The 12023-nt window shown below is 43.3% G+C and overlaps 1 protein-coding gene across 1 annotated transcript in view; it reads left to right on the top strand.

Annotated features, from left to right (window-relative positions):
* PTCHD3 (patched domain containing 3) overlaps nucleotides 1-1554 on the top strand; it is a 34199-nt gene extending 32645 nt beyond the window's left edge. The window contains exon 7 of the mRNA XM_033932891.1: nucleotides 1466-1554. Within this exon, the coding sequence (XP_033788782.1) occupies nucleotides 1466-1554 (89 nt within the window). The remainder of the gene's footprint in view (nucleotides 1-1465) is intronic.
* Nucleotides 1555-12023: the final 10469 nt, after the last annotated feature.

The raw sequence follows: 12023 nt of genomic DNA, 5'->3' as shown, positions 1-12023 counted from the left end.
CTTTTATAAACAGAAAATAAGGTAATCTTTTTATTGGACTAATTTTAATACATTTTTTTTTTTTTTTTTTTTATAATATACTAACTTTTAGAGACCAAAACCCCCTTTCTCAGGTCAGGACAGTATAATGTAACAGCAGTATACTATATTGACCTGAAGAAGGAGGCTATGGCCTCTGAAAGTTAATTGAAAATGGATTAATCCATTGAAATGGTATATTCTTATTTTCAATTTAATTTGTAAAGTGGTGATTGTTCGTCATTTTCTTCAAATTTACATCTGCTATATTTTGCAGAGTATTAGGGGGCTATGTGTCATTGTTGCTGTGGTGTTTCACTGTATACAGTTTGGCTTCTTGGAGGTTCAGTTTAACCTTTATCTACATATTTCTATTTTTAGTTTGTGATTACTTATTCCATACTGGGTGAGGGTGTATCTGTGTTCTGTGTGTACGAAAGACATGGTTTTCTGTTAGCATTGACTAACCTTGTTTGGTGAAATGCATCGGGCATGGTTCTTGGGAGCACCTTGAATAAACTTGGAGTTGAATCTCCTTATTTTCTGCCGATCTTATGTTTCATGTTGGATTCTTTGGTGGACTGCTTGCCTTGTTGTTTCGTTACGTTACCATACATTGAGTGGAACGTACTAGAGGAGTTACAGATTTGGTTGTTTATACATACATATGGGTTACAGTTGGTCGACATAGAGTGAGTCAGTTGAGGGGCGTTGTAAACTTGGTTATTAATACAGACATATTTTGGATAGTATTACTGCTTTACAATATACATGAACACTTTAACTCTGAACCCTTTCCATACATATATAAAAGTTCTGGGTAAGTTGGTAAGAAGGGAATGAGGGGGATTTGTTCAGAGATGTTTGGGGGTTGCATAGAAGAAAAACTGTGCACTGGTATGCTAATCTTTGTTTGCTTTGAATTAAAAAAGGAAATACAAGTGGAAATAAAGAAGTAAACAAGAAAATAGATAAATGGGGATGGGCGGGCCAGGGGGGGGGTGGTCCAGTATACTTGTGTGCCTAGGGGCCTTCGAAGAATTAATCCTGCCCGGCACATGTGCCAGGAATGCTCCCTGAGCAAAATTCATCACCGTTCCTATCCCCTTGGATAACTGCAGGAAACCATCTCATGTCATTCTTTAAGGAGAGAAGGAAAGCAGCTCACACTCTATAAAGAAACAGATGTCTCTTTTTTGTCTTCACTGCACATTAATAGATTAATAGAAAAAGAAATGGTGTAAATTATTTCCTTCTGTTCCTTTGGTTTTCCAGCTCAGTTAGTATCAGTGCTGAGATACAAGGTATGATGCAATTAGTTGTGAATTTTAACCTGTTATTTTTCTCTCAAATCAATCAAGTTTAGTCATTCTGGAACTCCAAAATCAAGGGCCCTAGGTCTGAATAATGAGAGTTGCTATATGAATCTTGTCTGTGGCATCCCCAGCCCTGGCTAATACAGTGAATGGGAGACCCCAGCTGGGAATCAATGCCAGGGCCCTTAACATGGCAATGCACACCAAACCACCAAGTTAGTCCTGACCCATACCCATTTTAGTCTAAAAAGCTTAGAATAATATTCTAGTTTGCATTAAAGTCCAATGAATGGTCCTAGAAGTGATTCTGAATTTCTTTCATTTACGGTGAATAGAATTTTACCCAAGTTTAATGGGCACAGAAGTAAGGTGTATATTGATAATTTCAATCAATTCCATCATTGATACACTTTGACTTTGCCTTCATTTAAAGAGCAATGTTAAAACAGCATGAACCTTATCTAATTGAAATTTTTCTAGCATTATCAAAATGGCAAATGTCTTGCTATCAGTCCATGTTTAATGACTTGAAGATTGCATGCAGAACTGCTTACATTTTGGCATCTAAGGTAAATATTTTTTAATTTGTTTATAAAGAAGTTAACCAAATTCATCGATAAAAATATCAGAGCTTAAGAGATTTATCATGAAGCTTTCAAATAGCCGTGATGACAAAATGTTTAAAAGATACATAAATAAATATTTAACTACAGCAGAATTTTCAGTTGAGTAGTTTCTCGATCAAGTAATTAACAGACACATTTCAGATGAGATATCTGTGATTGATGATTTTGGTTATAACTCAATGTAAATAAGAAACAGGATAAAGAGTTCCTCTAAGTGGATTCAGTTTGCTACACATTAGTTTAATCAATATGCATAACACATTAATATCACTTTCTCTGTTTGCATGTTAAATGAAACATTTTAAATTAATGTTCCCTTCTTTGGTCCAATAAGTAAAAGTCAATTTATTTAGCAGCAGGAATTGTACAAGAAAGTTAAGCACAAAAGGACCATAAAGCTTCATATACACAAGGGCACTTTTCTCTAACACTAACTTTGTATCTCCAATTCAAAATCCCTCTCAAGTCTTCTCATGTTATTATCAACAGGAAAAAGACTACAGGCCAACACTTGGAGATGAGAGACTCAAAGCACCTTCTATAATTCATAAAAATTCTCAAGGTCAAAATTTGAGAACATTTATTTACCACTTATATCCTTAGTGGTTTTACATTCAGGTACTTTATCACATTTCCCTATCTGGACCGGCGTGCTCAAACTCTATCTGGTGTTGAGCAAGGGTCATTGACGCCATTTGTGAAAGCTTCAGGTTTGAAAATAATTATACGTGCAAAATGACACCAGCGCAAGGTTTTAAAATTATAACCAAGATTTATTGAATTATTGTTTCTATTTTTCCATTATTAGATCAAAAGAACAGCATAATTGCTTACGTTGCGCTCATGGGAGATCATCATCGTGGCCAAAGGCTGGCCTTCTCACAATGGTCTCGTTTTACTAGCTCCAAAATTCCTATTATATGCTGTTGGCTTTTCGTGACATCATCATCATAATCAACCAATAACAATCCTATGGGTGGTCTTAAAGTTGGACAAAGAAACATTCCTCCATGTTTAAAAGTTATACAAAGTTTTCAGAAAATTACTTTTGATTTCTGAATTAACATTATAACATTCAAGAGAATCTATAATTATTAACATGGTGCTGAGAAATTCTCAGCCCTAAAGGAAAAAACTCTTCCTAAACTGACAGGTTCAAATTGCATAGCCTTACACAGAAACCTTACTCTGGAGGAGGAGGGGTTAAGTCCCCCTCTCCTCTCCCTGAAGCGTGGGCTTCCAATGCCCCCCTTCTTCCTATTCTTGAGGCTGACTCTAATTACTTCCAGATGCTGCCTTAGGATTTTCCTTAGTGTTTCTTCAGGTTTAAAATATATAAAATATGTTTTTCAAAGCAACACAGTCCTACACTTCAATCCAATCATATTTGTTTCATTCACTCTTTGCTTGGCCAAGCTTTCATTCATTCAATAAATCATAATTTTCATTCAAAACTACATCCAATTCAGTTTGGGGCACGTTATCCTTCTTTACCAGTCTAAAGCAAGCACATCTGGTGTTACGAGGCTGGGAGCGGGAAAAACTCAGAGAGGACAAAGAAGGCAGAAAACTAATCACTGGCACAAGATGGTGTCCAAACAGAGAACCCAAACTGGATTCTATGTAATCATGTAATCATGATTTCCACCATGATTTGGCTCAATAGCAAAGTACATACACAGATATTATTATGCTTTCCCTTATATTAATCCTTAGTGTGTTTTTCTCTGGCCTTAGCTACATTATATTCAAATTTTTATTCACCTGTTTTTCCGTACGCTTCTATTTGGGCGTGGTCCTTAACTAACACAGAATTATCTAACTAGAATTACCCAGAATCATACGAAAAACTGGCGCTTTTTACTGCACTATCATGCTCCTGACATCCATTCCAATATCGTCCCATAAACAGCACGCTGGCCACGAGCCACGACTCAGTGTACCTGGGGCAATGGGGGGATTAAGTGACTTGCCCAGGGTCACAAGGATCAGTGATGGATTTGAACCCACAACCTCAGCAGCCTCAGGGTGCTGAGGCTGTAGCTCTAACCACTGCGCCACACACTACACAAGCAAAATATCACAACAAACTGAACCCAAAAGTCCTATCTAGTTTGCCCATTTCCTGCTGAATATGCCATTTATTTTATATGACACCTCCCATCAGTGCTATCAAGTTAACAATTCAAATATGCAGTATGTAGCATGCAGTAGAAAATAAAATCACTACCAGCCCTTCCAATCACCCCATATATGCCTACTGACAGCTAACCCTCGTCACAACTCTGTTTCCATACTAGCTTTACCCTACACAAGGAGGCAAAGGGGGTCATTTTAGAAGTGTTATTCATGTTTTACAAGTGAATGTTCCAGCAAATCCATGTCTAAATATCTAAACTGTATAATGTGCTAGTCTACAAAACCCCAGAGGAAAACATCTATGTGGTAAAAATGTCGAAAATAACAGATGGCCTATCAGGGGCATGTCATAGGCAGCACATTTTTCCTGATATGTATCAGTGATTCTGAGTAGCATGTAAATGTGCACAGAACACATGAAAAATATCAGGTCTTACACCACCTATATTGCTGCTCACCAGAGGACCAAGGCCTAACCAGAAATCCATTTTAGGGAAGCCCAAGGATGGACAGAGAGGACCACATATTTCCTCTCACTGCATTCAGAACATACCTTTGCTGATGGGAATGTCCAAGCCCTACCAGCTGAAGAGTTCTACTGCCTGAGTACCCACTCAGGCTGCCTTAGCAACACAGATGTCAATGGCATGTTTATACTACTAACACCAGCACTCCCGTGCATGCTCAGTTCAGTCACCGAACTAAACACATGTGATAGTACCAGCATCAGTGGCTGAAGCATACTGCTAACTTTAATATTGCTGAGGCAGCACAGACAGGGACTCAGGGAGAGTTTGCACATCCCCACCAGCCATTACACTGCTGCCACAATTTTGGAGGGCGTTGAATCCAAAGTGAGGAAGCCAGGTCCTCGAGCCTGCTCCCCAGTTATGCTCCAGTTGGAGGAAAGCTGATATGAATCTTTAAGTCCAATTGTCACCTCTGTCCACCCAAGTTTGTCTGTTTCACCCCATTGGTCTTACCCTGCCACTATCCAAACCACATTTCTCATCCCTCTGGCCAGCCTCCCTCTTTGAATCCTCACCTATAACTTGTTCCACTCCCTGTGAGTCCCCTGTACATAAGAAGATAAGAACAGCCACACTGGGTCAAACCAATGGTCCTTCTAGCCCAGTATCCTGTTTCCACAGAGGCCAATCCAGGTCACAAGTACCTTACAAAAAACAAAATAGTAGCAACATTCTATAATACCAATCCCCATGTCTGTCTCAATAGCAGACTATGGACCTTTCCTCCAGGAACTTGTCCAAACCTTTTTTTAAAACCAGCTATGGTTTGGGGCCCGTTGACATCTTATATTACATCAGGATAGATATTTTTGGTCTTTAATTTGGTTAGTTCTATGCACATCCAGGGTGGGGAGGGTGGGTTAAAATGTTTATTATTTATGATTATTTATTGGAAAGGGGTGGGATTAAATGATTGTGTATGGATACTTGTAAGTTGTATGTGCTTTCACACTTTATTGTCTATTTATTAATCTATACATTGCACTGTTATATATTTTGAAACTTAATATTTAAAAAAAAAACAAAAACCCCCAAAAACAAACAACCAGCTATGCTAACTGCTGTTACCACATCCTCTGGCAATGCTTTCCAGAGCTTAACTATTCTCTGAATGAAAACAAATATTTCCTCCTATTAGTTTTAAAAGTATTTCCCTGTAATTTCAAGTGTCCTCCTCTAGTCTTTATAATTTTTGATGGAGTAAAAAATAGATTCACTTGTACCCATTCTACACCACTCAGAATTTTGTAAACTTCAAGAGTGGCGTTTAGGAGGACTGACGCTTTGAGACTCTGAGTTCGGGGAACTTTTCCACATTAAAACTTTCATTTTGGAATAGCGATTAGATGGGTAAGAGGAAGGGGAAATTTAGGACTTACCCATCTGAGTCCTCTCCAATTCCCCTTCCCACCATCGACCGATTTGTGACCCGCACGTCACGTCCCTTCGGATCGGGTGCTGTCAAGGAGGCAGCCTTACCCAGGCTCGATACTGAGCCTGGAGGAGAAACTTCCACCCATGGATCCAGGCAGTGAGCTGCGCACTGAGTTCTTGATGAGCCCGCAGGGAGAGGGAAACCCTGCGGATTTCTCATCACCAGAGGGGAGTGCTTGAGGCTGGAGAAGAGACGCTGATGCACGGAGCACCATTATGGGAGCCGAGTTTGAGCTCCACTTGGAGACCAAAGGTGCTGTGGGTGTTGCATGGCCCCGAGAGGATACCAGGTCTGTGGAACATGGTCAGCAGTAGAATACTGGTGAGCACAGTATGTCTCTTATGGTAAAACCTGCTCATATCACTCTTGACTCCATCTGGGACGTTGTTGCGCACTTGGAGATTTTCACTGGTAACAAAGTTTTGGTAGATAATTCTTTGCAAGATAGTAAAACCAGAATTACCACCCAGGAAGTGAAACACTTTGAGTTAGGGAAAAAAATGGAGGACTCCCAGCAAGATCTTAAAGAATGTAAGACTAACACACTGACTTTTAGTCAGGGGTTAGTAGGACTGAGAAACACAGTTGAAAAATGGAGAATTATACCAGTCGGTTAAATCTACGTTTTGTTAACTTTCCTCAATCCAAGTATATAGCTCCCATTGAACTGCTGAAGAGATATGTGATAGAAGTTCTGGGGGTTCCTAAGGAAGCGGTGCCTCCATTCTCCAGTTTACTTTGTTCTGACGAAAAAAGAACCTCAGGCCCAGGGAGATTTGTCACTGGATAGTTTGAATGTCACTCAGTTATTGGAAACATCCTTAGAGGAAGAAAGCATGAGATCTATACTCCTGGTGACATTTGTTTTTGAGTCTGATAAAGACTGGGTGATGAGGCTATATTTTTGAAATAATGTAGATACACAGGAAAAAAGCAAGCAGTTTTTGTTATTATGCCCTTAGGTGTTATCCCTGGGAGCTTATTTCATATCATGTTTTCGCTGCAAATGCTTAATTTTGTATGAATCAAATAGGTATCTTTTCTTTGATCCCAAACAATTAAAGGCTTTTCTTGAAAATAGGCGCAAGATACAGGTCCAAGTTAGGGATCCATGGGAAGAAATAGATTAGCCTAAAGAGGAAGGATGTTTAATTTAATTTTAGTCCTATCCGGGATGCCATCAATTGCTTAGTATTATTTCTTAATTTCGTTGTGCCTCTTTTTCCTAATAATTTTCTCCCCTTCCACTTGAGGGCTTACAGGGGATTTAGCTACATAACTATTTTTGACACATGCTTTTCATGATTTTAATGTTTGTATCATAATTTGTATGTAATAGCTATTTTCTGTTTCCTGAGGCATGTAATATGTTATATTTCAATTAAAAATGAATAAAGAATTAAAAAAAAAAGAATTTTGTAGACTTCAGTCATATCTCCCCTCAGCTGTCTCTTTTCCAAGCTGAAGAGCCCTAACCTCTTTTTTTTTTTTTCATACAAGAGGAGTTCCATCCCCTTTATTATCTTTGTTGTTCTTCTTTGAACCTTTTCAAATTCTGTTATCTCTTGTTTGAGATATGGCAATCAGAACTGAATGCAATACTCAAGCTGAGATTGCACCATGGAGTAATACAGAGGCATTATAGCATTTTTAGTCTTATTTACCATCCCTTTCCTAATAATTCCTAGTATCTTGTTTCCTTTTTTAGCTGCTACTGCACATTGATGGAAGGTTTCAGGATATTGTCTATGATGACACCTAGATATTTTTCATGGACAATAACCCCTAAGGGCGATTCTAGCAGCTGGTAACTACGATTTGGGTTATTCTTCCCAATATGCATCATTTTACATTTGTTCACATTAAATTTCATCTGCAATGTGGATGCCCAGTCTTCCAGTTTCCTAAGATCTGCCTGAAATTTTTCAGTCTACATGTGTTTTAACAACTATGAACAGTTTAGTGTTATCCAATCCAATCCTTACATTTATATACCAAATCATTCCCAGGTACTGCAAATTTAATCACCTCACTCATTTATAAATATGCTAAATAGCAATGTTACTTACCGTAACAGTTGTTATCCAGGGACAGCAGGCAGCTATTCTCACTAGTGGGTGATGTCATCAGACAGAGCCCCGGTACGGACGTCTCACAAGCACGTGTTGCTTGTAGAAACTTAAAAGTTTCTAGATGCCCGCACCGCGCATGCGCCGGTGCCTTCCCGCCCGGAGATCCGGGCGTGTCTCCTCAGTTCAGGTAGCTAGCCTGAGAAGCCAACCCAGGGGAGGTGGGTGGGACGTGAGAATAGCTGCCTGCTGTCCCTGGATAACAACTGTTACGGTAAGTAACATTGCTTTATCCCAGGACAAGCAGGCAGGTATTCTCACTAGTGGGTGACCTCCAAGCTAACCTCAGTGGGATGGAGGGGGAGTTGGCGACTTAAGAGAATAAATTTTTCAATACTGTTTGGCCAAACTGTCCATCCCGTCTGGAGAGAGTATCCAGACAATAATGTGAGGTGAATGTGTGAACCGACGACCAGGTGGCAGCCTTACAAATTTCCTCGATTGGTGTTGATCTGAGGAATGCTACTGAGGCTGCCATTGCTCTGACCTTATGGGCTGTGACCTTACAAGGAAGTGATAATCCAGCCTGGGCATAGCAGAAAGAGATACAAGCTGCCATCCAATTAGAGATGGTGCGCTTTGATACGGGTCTTCCCAACTTATTAGGATCGAAGGAGACAAAAAGTTGAGGAGTGGTTCTGTGTGGCTTGGTGCGATCCAGGTAGAAAGCCAAAGCACGTTTACAGTCTAGAGTGTGAAGGGCCGATTCTCCGTGGTGAGAATGGGGCTTAGGGAAGAATACTGGAAGTACAATGGATTGGTTGAGATGAAATTCGGAGACCACCTTAGGCAGGAATTTCGGGTGAGTGCGGAGGACCACCTTGTCATGATGGAATACTGTGAATGGTGGATCCGCCATCAATGCCTGGAGTTCGCTGACTCTGCGAGCGGACATAAGGGCTACAAGAAAAAGCACTTTCCAGGTGAGGTACTTAAGAGGGGCCCTGTTGAGTGGTTCAAACGGGGGCTTCATGAGACGGGAAAGGACTACATTGAGGTCCCAACTACTGGGGGTGGTTTGAGAGGAGGGTTAACATGGAAGAGTCCTTTCATAAATCTGGCGACCACCGGATGGGCCGAGAGGGGTTTCCCTTGTAGGGGCTGGTGGAACGCCGCAATAGCGCTCAGGTGGACTCGTATGGATGTAGACTTGAGCCCAGATTGAGATAGGTGTAGGAGATAGTCCAGCACGGAGGATAAGGAAGCTCGCTGAGGTTCCTTTGATTTAGAAACACACCATGAGGAGAATCTAGTCCATTTCTGGGAGTAGCATTGTCGAGTGGCGGGCTTCCTGGAAGCTTCCAAGACCTCCCTCACTTCTTGTGAAAATTGGTGAGGGGTTACGTTGAGAGGAACCAAGCTGTCAGGTGGAGAGACTGCAGGTTGGGATGAAGCAGTGATCCTTGATGTTGAGTAAGTAGTGAAGGAAACACTGGCAGTGGTACTGGTTCCCTGCTGCTGAGTTGAAGTAGGAGGGAGAACCAAGGTTGTCTGGGCCACCGAGGAGCTATTAGAATCATGGTGGCCCGTTCGAGTTTCAGCTTGACCAGAGTCTTCTGGATCAGCGGGAATGGTGGGAACGCATATAGAAATCGTTTCCCCCAGTTCAGTAGAAAAGCATCTGCCTCGAGGCGATGAGGAGTGTAGATCCTGGAGCAAAACTGAGGCAGTTTGGAGTTGTGGGGAGCCGCAAAGAGGTCTATCTGAGGCGTCCCCCACTGTGTGAAGATTTGGTGAAGGGGGCTGGAATGGAGAGTCCATTTGTGCGGTTGTAGCAGACGGCTTAGTTTGTCTGCTAAGACGTTGTTCTCCCCCTGAATGTAGACTGCTCTGAGGAAGGCGTTGTGGCGCACCGCCCAGTCCCAGACTCGTAGAGCTTCCTGGCAAAGGAGGGCCGAGCCCGTGCCTCCTTGCTTGTTGATATAATACATGGTGGCCTGATTGTCTGTGCGAATGAGGATCACCATGTCGTGAAGTAGGTGTTGGAAAGCTTGGAGCGCATTGAAGATGGCTCTGAGCTCCAGTAGATTGATTTGATGTAGTCTTTCCGCACTGGTCCAGAATCCTTGGGTGCGGAGACCATCCAGGTGGGCCCCCCATGCATAGTTCGACGAATCGGTTGTGAGAACTTTCTGATGGGGGGGAGAGTGCAACAGCAAACCTCTGGATAGATTCGAAGAGGTCATCCACCAAAGTAGAGACTGCCGAAGAGCAGGTGTGACTAAGATGTGTTTGGTTAGTGGATCGGACGTCTGGTTCCACTGTGATGCCAGGGTCCACTGGGGGATCCTGAGATGGAGTCTGGCAAAGGGTGTCACATGTACTGTGGAGGCCATATGGCCCAGGAGCACCATCAGTTGTCTCGCCGGTAGCGTTTGGCGAGTAGACACCGACTGGCAGAGATGAAGAAGAGACTCCATGCGTTGCAGAGGCAGGAATGCTCGGAGTCGAGTGGTGTCCAGGACCGCTCCGATGAAGGGGAGGGACTGGGTGGGTTGTAGATGAGACTTGGAAAAGTTGATCTCGAAGCCCAAATTCTGGAGGAAGTCGGCTGTAGCCAGGACCGCCGAAGTGACCTCTGGGGCTGACGGGGCCTTGATGAGCCAGTCGTCGAGGTATGGGAACACCTGTAGGCCCCTGTCTCGGAGTGCCGCGGCCACTACCACCAGGCACTTTGTGAAGACTCTGGGGGACGAAGAGAGGCCGAATGGTAGCACTCGATACTGTAGGTGCAGATTTCCCACCCGAAATCTGAGGAACTTTCGGGAGGCCGGGTGAATGGGGATGTGAGTGTAGGCCTCCTTGAGATCCAGGGAGCATAACCAGTCGTTCTGCTCAAGGAGGGGGTATAGAGAAGCCAAAGTCAACATGCGAAACTTCTCTTTGACCAGAAACTTGTTGAGGGCCCGAAGGTCTAAAATGGGTCGCAGGTCGCCCGTTTTCTTCGGGACGAGGAAGTACCGGGAGTAAAACCCCCGGTTCAATTGGTCTGACGGGACCGGCTCGACAGCCCGAAGCTGAAGTAAGGTTTGGACTTCCTGAAGAAGAAGGGCGGTCTGTGTCGAGCTTGAAGGATACTCTCTTGGAGGATGGTCCGGGGGGACCCGATGGAAGTGAAGAGAGTATCCTTCTCTTATGATGGTAAGGACCCATAGGTCCGTGGTTATGGCCTCCCATCGATGGTAAAAAAGATGGAGGCGGCCCCCTATGGGAGAGGCTGAGGGGTGCAGAACGGTGTCTGTTATGCTCCCCGGAGGGGAGTCAAAAGGGCTGGGGAGCCTTAGGTGCAGCCGGTGGCTGAGGTTTTTGCTGAGACTTCTGGGGAGGTTGTCTCTTCGCAGGTTGTCTCGCAGCAGGCGTTTGTCTGGGCATGTAACGCCGCTGGTAAATCAGGGGTGGCCTGGAAGGTCGAGACTGTTGAGGTTTGGGTTTGGGCCGCAGGATGGATTGAAAGGATTTTTCGTGATCCGACAGCTTCTTGGTAACAGTTTCGATAGATTCATCGAACAGGTCAGCTCCCGCACATGGTACGTTGGCGAGTCTGTCCTGGAGGTTGGGATCCATATCGATTGTACGGAGCCATGCCAGACGACGCATGGCTACCGCGCTTGCGGCAGCACGTGCCGAGAGTTCGAATGCATCGAAGGAGGATTGCATCAGCTGGAGGCGTAATTGGGAGAGGGAGGCTACCACTTCCTCGAACTCGAATCGAGCTTGGGTGTCTATGAACGGAGTGAACTTGCGGAGCACCGGCAAGAAGAACTCCAGATAGGAAGAGAAAAAGAAATTGTAGTTCAGCACCCGTGACGCCATCATGGAGTTTTGATAGA

The sequence above is a fragment of the Geotrypetes seraphini genome, chromosome 2, assembly GCF_902459505.1.
Source record: "Geotrypetes seraphini chromosome 2, aGeoSer1.1, whole genome shotgun sequence".
In the NCBI taxonomy this organism is placed as follows: domain Eukaryota; kingdom Metazoa; phylum Chordata; class Amphibia; order Gymnophiona; family Dermophiidae; genus Geotrypetes; species Geotrypetes seraphini.
The sequence above is the reverse complement of the archived record's forward strand: the minus strand, read 5'-3'. Positions and strand labels throughout refer to the sequence as shown.